The following is an 18,381-nucleotide window of genomic DNA, read 5'->3' on the forward strand; positions in this document are numbered from 1 at the left end:
ATATATAATATAGATTTTGGTATTACAATTTGTTTCACATTTCCGCTGCTGTTTGAAAGGTCAAGTGACACCAAGAGGTTTTATAATTCTTGGCTGTGACATCTACAGATGGAGCCCTCGCCATCTTTGCCTTTAACAGGATTAATACCTATTACGGATCCCACACATTGGAAAAACCTTTAAGAAGTGGCCACGAGGTACTCTAAAGCTTTTATTGATTACCATTATACCATCTGGGGCCGGGCTGACGTAGTCCATCACGTCATCAGCACGGCTCACACTGCACACAATCAGTGCTTCTAAAGACTGTGTAACGTGAAGGATCAAACATAGTATAATCTGTGACTGACTTTCTATAGGTAGAGGTAGTTAGCCGCAAAAGCGCATCCCCTCCTTAACAATACCGCAGAGACTGTATATATATATATATATAGAGGAATTTGAAAGGACTGTGTAATATAAGTCTGCCGGTTACCTATTTATAATATAATACTATATATATGTTGCATGTAGTTTGTCCTTTGTCCATGTTTACCGGTAATAGGTTGTTTTCACTTACATACCATTTTAGGTGTTTTTTATAATGAATATTTTAATTTGTGATATACCAAATAGATATATTATTATCACTATTCATAATAAAGTATATATTTATATCCTGACACTTGCAGTTTTAACATTCATTGCCCTGTGTTTTTGCGCTGGGAAAATCTTGATCTCTAAAGTATAATGTAATATGCAGTGGAAGATGTACTCTGCTATTACCATTGCCTAGTCTTCAAGGGTCTATAATGTTTCTGTATTTACAGATGAGAGGCCAAATGTAATGGAGTGCGATTTTGCACAAACGTGTGAGTTTAGTGCTAAACTCGCACGTTTTGCAAACTCGACCAATGTAATGGGGTGCGAACGTGAGTAAACGCGCTAATTTCTGACCTTACTAAAAACTTGCACATGACAACTCACATCCAGATGTTTTCCATTACAACAGATAGATCTCGAGCACTGTAATGCAATGCGAGTTTGTAACTCGCACACAAAACATAACCAAAATCTCGCCGCTCTTGTGGGTGACCTCAATTAACCCTGCGGTCTACCACAGAGTTACCACCAAGGACTATACTGGGGATTGCGATCTTCCATTATAGCCTATGCGCTCCGCCTGATTGATAGGCCGGGAGCGCATCGCCAGTCAAGTGAGCGCTAAGATATGGTGTGCCCCGATTGGCTGACGGGTTCCCTAGTGACAGGAGTCACGAGGGGTCCCAGCATTTGGAGAAAGGGGATCCAAACATGGTTCAGTTGCATGGACCGGGTTTTTTTTTTTTGAGTTTTCGTTTTTTTAACCCCTGGATGCCTACACCGGATATTTTGTATCAATTTTTTTTTTTTTTTTTTTAACAGGTACCCCGTGGATTCTACTGGACAAGGTGTCATGATTGGCTGCATGGGATGTAGGTAAGCATTTTTAACTGTGTATGAATGTGTAAGTGTGTGGTAATAAAATCCTACTTTTACGGTGTGTGTGTTTATTGCAATATTTCTTTTGTTGTGGAACTACAGGTACCAGCGGGCCCTTTAATGCCCTGCATGCTGGTACTTGTGGTTCTCCAAGTACCAGTATGCGGGAGAGGCTTGGTGGGACCTGTACTTCCACAGCAAAAGACAATTTATTTAAATTTATTTATTTTACACATTTTATGGCTATCAGCCTGGCGGCACCCACCGCCCATGGGTGCCAGGGACAGCCTCTGCCGTTATCCCTTGCCCCTAGAGGGAAGGTCCCCTTTATTGTAGGATGCCCTACTCCAGGGAACCCCGGCCAGGGGTGACTAGTTGGGGGGGTGATGCCGCAGCTAGGGGATACATTTATATAGGTCCTTGCGGGGCAGCATTACTTCCCTGGCTAGTAGAGCCAGGTGCTGGTTTAAAAAGTACGGGGGACCCCTACTTCTGCAACCAGGACCGGCTCAAAGAGCACATGGCTGGTTATGCTTTTAGGGGGGAACCTTTTTTATTTTTTTTTAACTCTTTCTTTACTTTTACAGGCAGAAGCATGCACAAATCTCACTAACCTGTGCATGCTTCTGTCAAAATGTACACCTTGTAATGAAACTTGCTTTACAAGGTGCGAATTTAACCACTAGGTTTCAGGTCTGTAATTTTGCCAGAAAACGCATGCAGGTAGAGTTTTTAACTAAAAACTTGCACTGCATTACATTTGTGAGTTGCTGCGCCAACTCACACCTTCTCAAGTGCACCGCATTACATCCTGGCAGAGTTGCATTCTTGGACCCAAGTGCCTCTGATTGTGCTATTTTGGCTTTACAGACAATTACATTTCTTGGAGTTGAGTTATATAGTATCCCCTTATGCACTGGTTACGGTACTGTTATAGTTTGCGCTGTTTTATTGTTTGCCACTGTCAACAACTTGTGGTACTATTGGCATATCTATAATGGGTGCGGGGTGTGCAGTGCACATGGGCTCCTGGTTCCAAGGGGGTCATACCACACACCCTTCACCCATGTTTAATTAATTACCTTTCTAGAGTCACGCGTCTGTGTTGCAGCAGAAATCACCTGGAAAATTGCATGGAGGGAGGGAGCCAAGTTCCTGGGCACGATGCCAGAGTCTACTGTGGCACAGAGTGGACGGGGCCCACATGGAGTCTGCACACGGCCCCCCTCCTATCTTAACCTTGCCCTGTGTGGTGCCATATAAATAGTGTAATAAGAATAAGAATTAAGACTGTGAACATCTTTATTTCTAGGGTGGCAAACACTATCAATCTCTGAACGTGATCTGGTTTTCCTTGACCCAATAAAGCAGAGGTTAGACACATTTTGTGCTTCCCCTCCTACTTGTTTCAAAATGGTGACTTTAAAATGTACCTCAGAGCTAACTGGCAGGAACTCAACGATGATCACACTTGTCAGTGGGAGACCCCAGTGTTTTTTGGCAGACTTAAAAAGCGATAATGAGAGGTCATACAAATGCTTATTTGGCCAACAAATGTAAGAACTACAAAGCATAATGTAATGATTTAAATGTCAGCAATGTATACCTAGTATGTGAAGAACTGTGCAAATATTAACCCTGGGGCTTATTCTAAGTTCAAACAAATCTTGGAAAATTCTTAACACAGCAGGAAAAAATAATAATCTTTATAGATAGGGTAATAATTCCATAAAAAGTTTTAGCACATTTGGCCAACAGCAAAAAATAAACATTGCATAGCGAAAATAACAGGGCCTCTGACAGGAACAGTCTATAGCTCTCTGTCAGTGATATCAGCACAAATTCAGGTCTATTAGAACATGGTGTACTCAGTTATTCCAGCAGATGACCCTCTAAATCGAGCGCTGCCAGAGACGTTGCACTGCCATGGGTCATAAACCAGCAGGAGGAAACTAAATAAAAATATCACTGGTGAAGTATCCCCCTAGAGGCCATCATCCTCTTACTTTTAAATACAGTAAGTCCCCAGGTTTCGTCATGTTTAAAGGAAAACTATTATAAATATTGTGGGAAGATAAAAGCGTCTATTTTGTAAATGGATTAAAATCTAATCCACAAAAACCACAGAGAATACACTAAGGCCGTGTACACACGGTGAGATTTGGACTTATCCGATTCTCACTGTGCGACGGGGGGCGGGTCGGCACTTAGCCAGTATCGCAAGCACATAATGAGTGTGCTTGCGATCCTGGTTCTGTGCGATTTTGGCTAAGTGTCAATCCTGACTATCTCTTCTATAGAGATAGTCAGGATTGACTTGCCTGCACAGCCTATTTTTTCGGCCGATGCCGACCGCGCGGGGCCGCGCATCGGCATCGGATCGGGATCGCAAGGTGACTGTCACCTTGCGATTTGCACTATCTTTTCTTCCGATTCTGACTATATAGTCAGAATCGGAAGAAAAGATCTTACCGTGTGTACACACCTTAACTTTAATCAGGCCTATACGGTTCTCGTTCCCAAAACCAACATTCCAAACCCACAAAAAAGCAGGATTCTACACGTAGGTCTCTGCAATAAAACCTGCACTTGAACATGAAAACAAATTTTCTTTTTCATGATAGTCTGCACGGTGTTGTATAAAATGTGTAGTAATAACATGGGTAGCACAACAAGCTATACATTATGAAATCTATATAACCTACCACATCTAATGACCAAGTGGGTAGGTTTTTGGCTTATCTGGCCAGGGAGGATTCGACCCTTACCACTGTACATAGTTTAAGAAAAGCTAACTGAACTGTATGTGTGGGTAGCCTTCTCATAGCCTCTTGTTTTCATGCTCATTTTATAGGGGTGTATGAATATCAAGTACAGTACTCCTATCCGACTTTGTCTGCCTATCTGGACAAGATCACACTCCCTGTTTTATGCACGGACCCTCAAAAATCTTTAGAAATTCCCATCACGCTGGTAGAGGTGGAGAATGCTATTAAATCCACCAAGTATGCTATCCCTAGATATTTATTTTAGATAACTACAACTCCGTCATGCTTTATCTGCACAGTGGGGAGGCATGCTCTGCAGCTCAATGAAACTCCTGTTCATAAGATGGTTCTGAATATGCCCTGTCGAAAAACAGTTTCGGTTCTGTACTCTTCTCAATCCCTGGGGCTGATGGTTTGAAGGCTCTCTGAGCTAGATGGGTAATAGACTTGGGGGCACTTGAGGATAAAGACTGGGACTGTATCTTTGGTTCTTCAAAGGTCGCTACGGCTTATGCTAGATTTTAGCAGAATGACTACCAGTTATATATCTTGCATAGGGTCTACTGCCCCCCCCAAGTAGTGTCAATTTGGAGGATCGACAACTGACAATTGCCCTAAAGGTAGTGCTCCAGCTGCTGGTTTCTGACATTTGCTATGGCTCTGCCCTTAGATATCCGCCTTTTGGGAGGAAGTAACGTTCGGTATTCAGAATACTGGCATCCAGATCCCTTTCTCATGTGTCCCCGTATTTGTATATTCAGGGTAGATTTGGAAGACTCTCTCTAGAACCATGTTAGGTTATACGTTAATAATCTCCTGGCGCTGTCCCGTGTTAGAGCAGTATCCTATTAGCTGTGGTAAAACATTGGGCGTTTTTTGTGTTTTTTTTTTTTCCCAACAGGCTATTCTATTAGATAGCCTGTATAAAAAAAGCAAAAAAGAAAAAGAAAAAAAAGCTCTTTCTCCCGAAAATACACAGGTTCAGTAAGTGTTTTCGGGAGAAACAGCCTTGTTTTCGCTTGAAAACGGGGCTGTTTCTGGGGATTTGGTTTCACCTGCCTGAAGCACAATTATCCTTTTTAAGCCGCGGCTCGCTTCGGCTTCTCGGGGCTAATAGTACAGGTTCAGTATCCCATATCCAAATATTCCGAAATACAGAATATTCCGAAATACGTACTTTTTTGAGTGAGAGTGAGATAGTGAAACCTTTGTTTTTTGATGGATCAATGTACACAAACTTTGTTTAATACACAAAGTTATTAAAAATATTGTATTAAATGACCTGCAGGCTGTGTGTATAAGGTGTATATGAAACATAAATGAATTGTGTGAATGTACACACATTTTGTTTAATGCACAAAGTTATAAAAAAATATTGGCTAAAATGACCTTCAGGCTGTGTGTATAAGGTGTATATGTAACATAAATGAATTGTGTGAATGTAGACACACTTTGTTTAATGCACAAAGTTATAAAAAAATAGGATTTTGGTACTTACCAGGTAAATCCTTTTCTTTGAATCCATAGGGGGCACTGGAGTACTCTTGGGATATGGACGGGCGTAGCCGAACAAAGGCACTGAATATTCAAATTTAGGACTCTCCCCCCCCTCCATATCCCCAAGTACCTCAGTGTACTTTGCCAGTGTTTTTTACTGAGCGAACAGGATATAGAGAGGTTGACAATGGAGAATCCCTATAACATAACGGACAACCACAAAGTTGATCCGTAACCTTATTGTCAACTAAACAGTTGACACCTTAACCGATAGAACTTTATAATTTGAGCCAATTGGTGAAAATGTGTTACCCTAAGCTCCTTCGAGCTTAATACCATCCAAGTTAAATTTGTTCACTAAGCTCCCTTGAGCTTACAACAACCCAGGTAAAACTGCTCTGGGTGGGCGTCCAGTGCCCCCTATGGATTCAAAGAAAAGGATTTACCTGGTAAGTACCAAAATCCTATTTTCTTTATCATCCACTAGGGGTCACTGGAGTACTCTTGGGACGTACCAAAGCTTCCCTCGTGGGCGGGAGAGCTGTTTGATACTTGTAACAGTAGGCAGCCAAAGCTAAATGCTGATGGCGCCACCATTCATAACGTGTAAACGTGCACAAACGTGGTGCACTAAAGGCTATGTAGCCGCGTCGTAGACGCTCCACGACCCGCTGGGTGTGACATTCCCACAGAACCTGTGGGATGCTATTACTGACGTAGGCGATTGTAACTTAGCCTTAAAGTAAGCCTGACTTGTAGTCATTATCCAACCGGATAAAATCTGCTGAGAAACTGGCTAACCCCAGTTTGCAGTATCATATAGAACAAACAACGTATTCATATCACGTACTACATATATAAACGCGTAACGCGTGTACCACATTCAGAATTTTAGAATGTGCTGTCCCCACAGGAACCACTATTGGTATATTGATGTGAAGAATACGAAAGCGGATTTCGTCGGAAGATCTGCTTTGTAATGAGAAAACTCAAATACGGTGGCTTGGAATACAAGGCACCCAAATATGAAAACAAAATCCTTGCCGAAGCACCCTTGGCGAAGCCAAGGCTAGAAGAAAAATGTTTTCCAAAGTGAGAACTTAATACCCATTTGTTGTAAGGGTTCAAAAATATGAAACTTAATTCCCATTTGTTGAAAGGATTCCAAAATATGAAAACTAAGAAATCTGAACCCAACCTTAAATCGCCTGGCGCTGTAGGTGGGATAAATAGAGTCTGAACTTTGGTGACACCTTGTAGAAAGATGTTTACAGACGTAAATAGAGGCAAACGCTTTGAAAATAAGTTTACCACACAGATACCTGCACTCTTAGTGCAGATGAACGCAGTTTTCCATCCCATCCCGTTTAACAGAATACGGGTACTTGAAGTATGATGTTGGAAACTTCCGAGGTTTATAACCTATGTAAGCACACGAAATTTTTTTTTTTTTTTAATTATGAGCTGCCTTAAGCGGCTTACTATTTCGTAACATGGTTGGTATAACCGATACTGTAATTCTCTATTTTTTAAGAGAGCGGTCTGAACTCTCACCCCGTCAACCGCAGCTGCGGTACATAGATAATAGGTACATAGGTAACTATGGGTAAAAGAACGTTCCGTGATGTAACAGGTTGGCCGTATTATGAGCGGGCCAAGATCGTGTGCAAGTATTACTTGAAAATTCGAGAAGCAAACTTCTCCGAAACCCATGAGATACCACCAGTATGACTGTGACGAACTGTCTTCTGATCCGTTTTGGCAACGAAGAGAGAAGCGGAAAATGGTGGAGCCAGATACACGATGCTGAATGACCCCATGAATGTGATGTACACATACTGAGCTTTTGTAATTGTGGCGAGATGCCATTATGTATACTTGGGGTAACCGCCTTCTGTGGACTCACATATGAAACACCTCTGGATTTAATGTCCAGTTTTCAAGATCCAAACCCTGACGGGTGAGATCTTTTGTCTAACAAATGTCCACTCACGGATTGATGTCTTGACATTTTCACATAATGGCGTTCTGAGCCATTGAAGATTTGAGTTACCTGCCGCATTGCCATGCGGCTTCTTGGTTTTCACTGGTTGTTGTGTATGCAACTGCCGTTGCTTTGTTTGACTGCTTAAGGGCAGCGTGAGCCAGGCATGAAAAAACAAAATTACATGAAACTCACGGTTGTTCCTGTCCACAGAAATCTTTAGTAAAAAGCGAAAGATTTATTCGTTCTGAAGAGAACCCAGAGTCTATCCCTGGTCAGACTGAAAACGAATCATTTATTGCATTGTAAAATGCACAGAGTTCTAGGACAATTATTGACAGCAATCTGTCGTGTTTTAGAACCTTTGCGTTGAAAACACATCTTTATTCTTAATAAGTGAATACACCAATGTACCGCTGTGCGTGTACCTTTGTTCTTGCTGGTGTAGTAGGTAAAAGTCTTTGATTTACCTTATTTATAATCTTACCTAGGAATTGACATCGTTTAGACCGACTTAGATGTGATTGTTTTCGAACTTAATCTGCTACCGCAGTATACCTTAGTAGCGCAAGATAGAGGAACTTTGTTGATACATAGTTCTTATGTGAGATGAGCGATTATTCCAACATCACTTTGGTAAATACCGGAAGCGATAAGCAACGGTATAAATGAAATGGTTAATGGTTGTGGCGATTTGCAAACGCTAGAACCTGTGATGAAGAAACCGGACTGGGTAAATACGCATTGTGAAGATCAAATGCAATTATACAATTTTGTGGCTGCAATAAGCAAAAACTAACTGCAGAAAATCCATTTTCTAACTGTAGTAAATGACTTGCTGATTGATATTGCAACGGAGCTGTTTGATTTTGCTCAAACAGACGGGAATAAGTAATTTTGACTCTGTTGGCGTACTATTGCCTGGTTTATAAACCAGCAAAGACTAAATGACAACCTGCCAAACCGTTCGCCAGAAGCAGTTTTGTACTCTAAGCTGTAAATAGCTGAGACATATATGAGTTGAAGTCATGAAACCTCGCAAATGTAACCTGAAAAGACGCACTTCCACAATTGTAAAAGAGGTCATCAAACCACTGGCTTGCTGACTGTAACGTCCTGTCGTTACAAGGCGTGAGTGATTTTTATAAAGGAATAAAACGCCGTTACAAGTATATTGTATGCGCTAATGGCAGAATATCGTAAAGGGATAAAATGTCGTTACACATATATCCAATTTAGGAGCAAACAAGCTCTGGCCTTGTCACGCTTAACTAGCGACATTGAAAATAACCAGCGTTAGCAAAAGCTTTACAGATATACTCTGCAGCTTCTTTTAACCGTGATCGGCATGGTTTCATACATAGATTCTAGTGACCCAAATGTATCTGTGGTTTTTATAATGTTTGACAGAAACGCATATACCAATGGCGGATCGCGTCCTTTTGGAAACGATTATGTATGGTTGTCCAAAACCCCGCACTATCTGAATGCTGGACTAATGTACCCTTCTCACTTGTAGTTATCGGTGTGAGATTTGACATAGAATCGTGCATTAAATTATAAGACTAGTGAAATAAACACTCTGGTACCCAAAGGAAAATTGTCACTTTGGAAAGATTGTCTTTTGTTAGCGCTGGCGGAGTTATTCTGAGACTCCGATTACCGCTGTTTTAATTTGAATTGCCAATGTTAACATTTTTAGTCTGCACTAGAGCCTTATTCGCTATGTAGACAGACATCATAATAGGCAACAGACAGACACTTGCACGACTTAATAACATTATTATATGGCATATATATCTATATATATATGTTATTGCTGAACAGCATATTTATTAGGAAACTAAAGTCTTTATGTGAAAAGCAGTTCACATGGGCATGAAACCCGAACCAAATTCCTACTAACACCCCTGCGCCTTCTGGTGGCTTAAAGATGTAGGGCAGGAATGTTCTAGAATTATCTTGAACTAAAAAATTCCCACTAACACCCCTGCGCCTCCTTGTGGAGTAGAGGTGTATGGTCTGGAATTATAACTGGAAAACCAGCAATGATTAAAATGGCCGTCATGCCATGCTTTCCCAGAAAATCACAGTACAGGTTACCTGCTGCAGTTTTAATATAGGCTTAATAGCCTATTATACAGTTACTTTGCCCAGGTGTAGGATACAGTAAAATATATGCATTTATTCAAATAATATGAGCACTGCCTGCAGTGTATTTATCTTGCAACTGTAACCAAAAATAACAGAAAACATGGTTAAACGTGCAATAGGTTATGCCACTGATAACCTATTGCCAGCCAAAGCCTCATATATATATTATATATATATACAAAGTGTTTACACATATAATCACAGTTCATACTGATATTATAGACAGTTTCGCCAGCAAAAGCTTCATTATATGTATATATATATAAAACGTGCTGAAACATCACAGTACACAGTGTACATTGTTTAACGTGCTGCGCTGCTTGTGTATTTTGAACCCCTGCAGCCTTTGCTGCTGCTATGGGTATTATTCCCCCCCCCCCCCCCCCCCCCTGCATCCCTTACCTGCAGCGTACGGAGATCGGGAGCAGGGAGAGCAGGAGAGCCTGAATCTAGCGCCGGGGAGCCGTCCGGCAGCTGCTTCCTACAGCAGTACACAGTCTCCCTGTGTCTGCGGTGTCTCTCTGGAAGAGTGGCCTGCGTCCTTTAGTGACGTGCGGCCGCTCTCTTTAGTAGAGGAGCGTCTCGGCGGCGTGTAGCGGTGCCGGGCCATCAGAGCAGTGAGAGCGGCCGGCGTCTGAGTGACGTGCGGCCGCTCTGCTTAGTTGAGCGCCCGGAGAATGTCGGCGGCGTGTAACGGTGCCGCATCAGAGCAGTGAGAGCGGCCGGCGTCTGAGTGACGTGCGGCCGCTCTGCTTAGTTCAGCCCAGGAGAATGTCGGTGGCGTGTAGCGGTGCCGTGCCCTCCGAGCAGTGAGAGCGGCCGGCGTCTGAGTGACGTGCGGCCGCTCTGCTTAGTACAGCGCACGGAGATTCTCGTACCGGGCCATCAGCGCAGTGAGAGCGGCCAACGTCTGAGTGACGTGCGGCCGCTCTGCGCATCGTTCAGCAAGACCTTCAGCGGCGTGCTCTTTCTACAGTATAACACTCACATGCTCAGCGGCTATGGCATTTCTACAGTATAACACTCACACACAGCAGGGCGGCAGCGTGAGCTGACCGCCCTGACACTCATACCTTGTGCCGCCTTCTCTTCTCTCTGCAAGCTCCGTTTCAGCCTCATCTTGGCTGTGACGGAGCTTCTGTAAGCTCCTTGCAGCTGTAGATCCTTCCAGCTCTTTGTCTTATCCTGGCTGTGACGGAGCTTCTTTCTGTAAGCTCCGTTCAGTTTGCAGGAGACAGTGGCTGCCTGTGGCTGTGAGGGTGCTCTTTGTGAGGACCGACACGCCATGCGCTTGCCTATAGCGCCTGTGGCTGTGAGGGTGCTCTTTGTGAGGACCGACACGCCATCCGCTGCCTTGCAGCGGCACCATCCCGGACCCATGTTTTTCCATAAACTGAGACGGGAAGTGTAAAAATTAAAAATAAAAATAAAAATAAAAATCTGAAAAGTGGCCATTGCCACAAGCCGATGTTCATCTGTGAGCACCGAAAAAACACTGGCAAAGTACACTGAGGTACTTGGGGATATGGAGGGGGGGGAGAGTCCTAAATTTGAATATTCAGTGCCTTTGTTCGGCTACGCCCGTCCATATCCCAAGAGTACTCCAGTGACCCCTAGTGGATGATAAAGAAATATTGGATAAAATGACCTTCAGGCTGTGTGTATAAGGTGTATATTTAACATAAATACATTCTGTGCTTAGATTTAGGTCCCATCACCATGATATCTCATTATGGTATGCAATTATTCCAAAATACGGAAAAATCCCATATCCAAAATACCTCTGGTCCCAAGCATTTTGGATAAGGGAGACTCAACCTGTATAACCCTGGGCGAGACCTTTAGTCGCTGTAATTTACCGTTGCTAATAGGATACTGCCCTTTGTATTGCTCGCACCTGGATGGGCCATGATCCTCTCTCCTCTGCAGCCTGGGTGGTGTTGGTTAATACCACACTTTTCCATGAGCGATTTATGTATGCGAAACGTAAATGTTTTCAGAAATATAACAAGATCTGGGGACTACGGATAAATTCTCAGTACTTTCTTGACCCCTCTGTTTAAAATTTTACTATGTTGTTTGTGTATTATTTGCTAATCTCTTGCCTCCAACACACGCTGACCTGCCTACATGTATGTTTCTATATTGATTTGACTTTATAATGTGGCCTCACTGAGTAATTTTTTCCTGCTCCTGTGGTCAGTGCCTGACATTTACTACCCTTTATTTCCTAAACCAACTCTGTTTGCACCTGCATATTGTTACATGTTTTGAGGTGGGAAGGCTAGGAGCAACATATTCTGCTCAGTGTAATTATGTTGATAGTTGTAAGTAGTAATTTCTTGCAAGAAATGCACTTGTTCTTTGGCTTGTTCAAAGAAAAAGAAAAAAAATACACTAGATTTAAAAAAATAAAAATCATGCGGTAGGTTTTATAATTTTGCCAAGATACAGTAGGTGTGTGTTTGTGGAGGAGTGTGTTGAACCACAACGACACTTGAGTATTTTAAACACACATCTTTTCTCAATGCTTTCTGTAATGTACGGTGTTATTATCTGGTGTTTACTAGACAATAACTACTAAGGGCGAATCCCCCCTTTTAGACTTGAAAGCTGCAGAGTTTCTAGGCGCCAGGACATAGAAGATTGGGCACTTTAGTGCTTTCCACTCATCTCCTGGCTCTTCTAGTATTTCTGTAGTGTAGAGAGTTATTGTCAAGTGAACAGCAATTTCTAAGGGGCAACATAATTTGAAAGACTACTTAATGATTTCTGTAGTGTCAGGGATTGTAGCCTGGTGATATCACTGACCACCAGACAATACATTATCATGGGACATATTGTTTGGAAAAAAAAAGGGGATTCTTTCAAACATGGGTGAACCTGTGTAGGTGCTAATACAAGGAGATAGGAGGTCCTCCTTCAGCTCCCATAGGCAGCAAATACTGAGAGACACTTGTAAGTATGAATTTTACTTATTCTGACCTCATTCACTTCTAAGCATGAGTGGAATCATATCTGCATTCTGTGTGATTCTCTATTGCGTCGGCATATGGAAATAAAATACAATGTCTTGGAGTAGAACATATGGCCTACAGTAAACCCTAGTATTACGTACCTGGGGATACAATTGTGTAAGAACATATATGTGGTACCCACGATTAGGGTACCCTTGTTGCAGCTTCACCCTGTTTGCAGCCAATGCTGCAGGAGACGTTTCATGTAAGTGGCCCTGTAAGGGTTAATTACCCCCCCCCCATCCCCATGCATTTCCTAGCAACGCCCCACTGAGGGAACTGAGCGGTAGGGCACTGGAACCCAGGGGAGCTCAGCCATTTTCTTCCTAAGAGCGGGAGCCCTGGAGTGCCGGAGATTGGTGGGAGAGCTGTGCTCCAGGAGGAGGAGCTCACCGGGAGAAGGAGAGGAGACAGGGATCTGTGGCTGAAGTGAGCGCTGCGGGTGTGAGCAGGGAAAGTGTGTCGCTGCTAGCTGGAGTGCAAGGCGGCCAACAGCAGAGAGACGGAGCTGCATCACGTGGGAGCGGGGAGACGCGTCTGGGAGCGGCGCGACCCGAGTGGCTGATCAGAGCGCGGCGGTGTGAAGGGAATACACTGCATCGTGTGTAGAAGGCAGCGAGACACAACCAGCTCCTGCTGTAAAGAGAAAAAGTGGAGCCAAAGTTTCCCCCAGCAGCTGCCCTGCGCTGAGGACGCAGTCAGTACACTGGGAAGGCTGTGATTTCAGCCGCAGCCAGGCAGCAGGACCACTGATCACTGCTCAGGTAGCTTATCACACCCCACTTCATTTGACTGATACATTGTGGGAGCTACTGTATATCTAACAGGGAGTGCCTTATTTGTGTCCCTGGCTGGGACGTCTTACTGGGATTAGCATTGCGTCTCTCCAGTTAGAGACAGAGTTGTATAAGCCCCTATTCTCCTCCTGCCAACTAGAACTGTGCTATACCCCAACTCACACTAAGCAATTACATGTGAAGAGTGACACTTTATCCGGAATAGCTTTATGTGCTCTGATCTCGTTATGAACATAAAGTCACAATAACTCTTCAAATTGACTTACCTTTCCATGGATACAAATACCTTTAAACCCATTATTTATTGTTGCTGTGTTATAGTTAAAGTACCCACCCTGCACGCCTTCCTACAAATACTTATCCGGGGTCCGTTGACATTACCTCAGGAGTTCACCATTGCCGTGCAGGCTTTACTATTCTGAGACACTGATACTAAACAGAAACCACAGTGCAGAAACTGAATGTTATTATTTGGCGCACAGCGCCACCCTGTGGACAGTCTAGACATTGTGCCAGTTTAGTGCCGGAACATTCCTTGCTTTAAAATACTCTGGATTTGTAGCGGTGACCAGTAATTTATCGTTCAATAAATGGTTGTCACCGTTCCTAGGTGTAGTGGTCCTTGAGTATACTGTGTTTGTGTTTTGTCTTCCTGGGTGGTCTCCTTGTTCTTCTGCCTCCGCTATACAGATGACGTGAAGAAGAGTTACTGACCTTGACATCGTTGAGAAGTGGAGTCAGCTGACCGAGAGCGCCAGGTACTAATACACTTCACCCACATTACTGATAGATCATATATAAATCCAACATGAACTTAACCTTAAAAACATCCTAGTGATCTGTATTGAAGACCTTAAAAATTGTACCACTCTCAAGCTTTCCTAGAGCAAGCGGAGTTAAAATATCACTTGGGAAAATGTTAAAACCACTACAGATATCACATTTTATAGCCTGGCCTAAGTCTGCGGGTATATGAAGCATATGTATCCTACTAATGGATCTATTCAGAGTAACTATTCCTCCCCAACATCAGCCTATCTTACTTTCTCCATCGGAATAATCACGATATTCCAAATGAAGCTTTGGACAAGTGGAACCTGAATAGCCCCCACTTACTATTTCCTCTGTTGGGAGAACAAGAAAATCCAGGAAGGGCAAGTAGGAGACACCTTGATAGACCTCTCCCCACCCAAACCCTCCCTCAGCTTTCACTTCTCTTAATTTCCACCCAATGGTAAAAGACAACCTTCCTTTTCTCTACATTACCACTAACTGCTGGGTTATGTGTTATATATGCGTGCAATTGTAAATATCCTGTCCACAGTCAATATTATAACATTCTCCTGTTTTCTTTGATGTATGCTCTAAATTCCATACAATTGTGTATAAAAAAAAATTCTATTTATTCCAAGCATACAATCTTTCCCAGCAGACGTTAACCATGAATAGCTGCACAATAGGACAAATCCCACATGGCTTATGCTGCAGCGTGAGAGCCTGAACTAGTTCTGTACCTTGTCATGCTTCCTTAGCAGCTCATGACGCTGTAAGAAATATTGGTCCTTCAGTTGTTGCTTCATCAGTTGGTGTCTTTCCTGCAGGTGGCGCTCTTCCAGTTCCCAAACGCAGGCTTCTCTGTCTGTATGAAGAAAGGAAATTTATATTTAGCCCCAAAAAAACGTTTGAACCTCTCTGCCTTGTCGGCCATTTGGGGTTATTCTCTGTTGATCTATCAACCGTATACCAACTCTTTTAATGGGTTTCACTTTACACCTGCTGAGGCACATTTCTAGACCTCCTTCCACCATGTAATACAAATACACAAACGGGACATGATAATTACAGTACTGATGTCCTCACTCATGATTACCTTACACCAGGAAGGAGGATAATAAGATTTTACTCACCGGTAAATCTATTTCTCGTAGTCCGTAGTGGATGCTGGGGACTCCGTAAGGACCATGGGGAATAGCGGCTCCGCAGGAGACTGGGCACAGCTAAGAAAGATTTAGGACTACCTGGTGTGCACTGGCTCCTCCCACTATGACCCTCCTCCAGACTTCAGCAAGGATACTGTGCCCGGAAGAGCTGACACAATAAGGAAGGATTTTGAATCCCGGGTAAGACTCATACCAGCCACACCAATCACACCGTATAACTCGTGATAATATACCCAGTTAACAGTATGAACACAACAGAGCCTCTCAAAAGATGGCTCAACAATAACCCTTGTAGCTAACAATAACTATATACAAGTATTGCAGACAGTCCGCACTTGGGACGGGCGCCCAGCATCCACTACGGACTACGAGAAATAGATTTACTGGTGAGTAAAATCTTATTTTCTCTGACGTCCTAGTGGATGCTGGGGACTCCGTAAGGACCATGGGGATTATACCAAAGCTCCCAAACGGGCGGGAGAGTGCGGATGACTCTGCAGCACCGAATGAGAGAACTCAAGGTCCTCCTCAGCCAGGGTATCAAATTTGTAGAATTTTGCAAACGTGTTTGCCCCTGACCAAGTAGCAGCTCGGCAAAGTTGTAAAGCCGAGACCCCTCGGGCAGCCGCCCAAGAAGAGCCCACTTTCCTCGTGGAATGGGCTTTTACAGATTTAGGCTGCGGCAGGCCAGCCACAGAATGCGCAAGCTGAATTGTGCTACAAATCCAGCGAGCAATAGTCTGCTTTGAAGCAGGAGCACCCATCTTGTTTGGTGCATACAGGATAAATAGCGAGTCAGTCTTCCTGACTCCAGCCGTCCTGGAAACATAAATTTTCAAGGCCCTGACTACGTCCAGTAACTTGGAGTCCTCCAAGTCCCTAGTAGCCGCAGGCACCACGATAGGTTGGTTCAAGTGAAAAGCTGATACCACCTTAGGAAGAAACTGGGGACGAGTCCTCAATTCTGCCCTATCCATATGGAAAATCAAATAGGGGCTTTTACATGACAAAGCCGCCAATTCTGACACACGTCTTGCCGAAGCCAAGGCCAAAAGCATGACCACTTTCCACGTGAGATATTTTAAATCCACGGTTTTGAGTGGCTCAAACGAATGTGACTTTAGGAAACCCAACACCACGTTGAGGTCCCACGGTGCCACTGGAGGCACAAAAGGAGGCTGAATATGCAGCACTCCCTTGACAAATGTCTGAACTTCAGGCAGTGAAGCCAGTTCTTTTTGGAAGAAAATCGACAGAGCCGAAATCTGGACCTTAATGGAACCCAGTTTTAGGCCCATAGTCACCCCTGACTGTAGGAAGTGCAGAAATCGACCTAGCTGGAATTCCTCCGTTGGGGCCTTCCTGGCCTCACACCACGCAACATATTTTCGCCATATGCGGTGATAATGTTGTACGGTTACATCTTTTCTAGCTTTAATAAGCGTAGGAATGACTTCCTCCGGAATACCCTTTTCTTTTAGGATCCGGTGTTCAACCGCCATGCCGTTAAACGCAGCCGCGGTAAGTCTTGGAACAGACAGGGCCCCTGCAGCAGCAGGTCCTGTCTGAGCGGCAGAGGCCATGGGTCCTCTGAGATTAATTCTTGAAGTTCCGGGTACCAAGACCTTCTTGGCCAATCTGGAACAATGAGAATAGTTCTTACTCCTCTTTTCTTTATTATCCTCAGTACCTTGGGTATGAGAGGAAGAGGAGGGAACACATAAACCGACCGGTACACCCACGGTGTCACTAGAGCGTCCACAGCTATCGCCTGAGGGTCTCTTGACCTGGCGCAATATTTTTCTAGCTTTTTGTTTAAGCGGGACGCCATCATGTCCACCTGTGGCTTTACCCAACGGTTTACAATCAGTTGGAAGACTTCTGGATGAAGTCCCCACTCTCCCGGGTGGAGGTCGTGCCTGCTGAGGAAGTCTGCTTCCCAGTTGTCCACTCCCGGAATGAACACTGCTGACAGTGCTAACATGTGATTTTCCGCCCATCGGAGAATCCTTGTGGCTTCTGCCATCGCCGTCCTGCTTCTTGTGCCGCCCTGTCGATTTACATGGGCGACTGCCGTGATGTTGTCTGACTGGATCAGAACCGGCTTGTTTTGAAGCAGGGGCTTTGCTTGACTTAGGGCATTGTAAATGGCCCTCAGTTCCAGAACATTTATGTGTAGGGAAGTCTCCTGACTTGACCAAAGTCCTTGGAAGTTTCTTCCCCGTGTGACTGCACCCCAGCCCCGAAGGCTGGCATCCGTGGTCACCAGGACCCAGTCCTGTATGCTGAATCTGCGGCCCTCTCTGAGATGAGCACTCTGCAGCCACCACAGCAGAGACACCCTGGTCCTTGGAGACAGGGTTATCAACCGATGCATTTGAAGATGCGATCCAGACCATTGGTCCAACAGGTCCCACTGAAAGGTTCTGGCATGGAACCTGCTGAATGGAATCGCTTCGTAGGAAGCTACCATCTTTCCCAGGACTCGCGTGCAATGATGCACCGACACCTGTTTTGGTTTCAGGAGGCCTCTCACTAGAGATGACAGCTCCTTGGCTTTCTCCTCTGGGAGAAACACTTTTTTCTGGACTGTGTCCAGAATCATCCCCAGGAACAGTAGACGTGTCGCTGGAACCAGCTGAGACTTTGGAATATTCAGAATCCAACCGTGCTGGTGTAGCACCTCCTGAGATAATGCTACGCCGACCAACAACTGCTCTCTGGACCTCGCCCTTATCAGGAGATCGTCCAAGTATGGGATAA

The 18,381-nt window shown here is 44.1% G+C and overlaps 1 protein-coding gene, 1 long non-coding RNA gene and 1 other non-coding gene across 3 annotated transcripts in view; 1 reads left to right on the plus strand and 2 right to left on the minus strand.

The window, feature by feature from the left end:
* The window catches only part of STK10 (serine/threonine kinase 10), a 263,891-nt gene that overhangs the window by 18,187 nt on the left and 227,323 nt on the right, over nt 1-18,381 (minus strand). The window contains exon 15 of the mRNA XM_063928074.1: nt 15,193-15,317. Within this exon, the coding sequence (XP_063784144.1) occupies nt 15,193-15,317 (125 nt within the window). The remainder of the gene's footprint in view (nt 1-15,192; nt 15,318-18,381) is intronic.
* On the plus strand, nt 1,405-2,844 carry LOC134935515 (uncharacterized). Its single transcript, XR_010180209.1, has 2 exons — nt 1,405-1,458; nt 2,552-2,844. It is a non-coding gene; the product is annotated as an uncharacterized LOC134935515 (long non-coding RNA).
* Nucleotides 7,862-7,977, minus strand: LOC134938741 (U5 spliceosomal RNA). The gene has a single exon (XR_010181233.1). It is a non-coding gene; the product is annotated as a U5 spliceosomal RNA (small nuclear RNA).

Source organism: Pseudophryne corroboree, chromosome 6 (genome assembly GCF_028390025.1).
Source record: "Pseudophryne corroboree isolate aPseCor3 chromosome 6, aPseCor3.hap2, whole genome shotgun sequence".
In the NCBI taxonomy this organism is placed as follows: Eukaryota; Metazoa; Chordata; class Amphibia; order Anura; family Myobatrachidae; genus Pseudophryne; species Pseudophryne corroboree.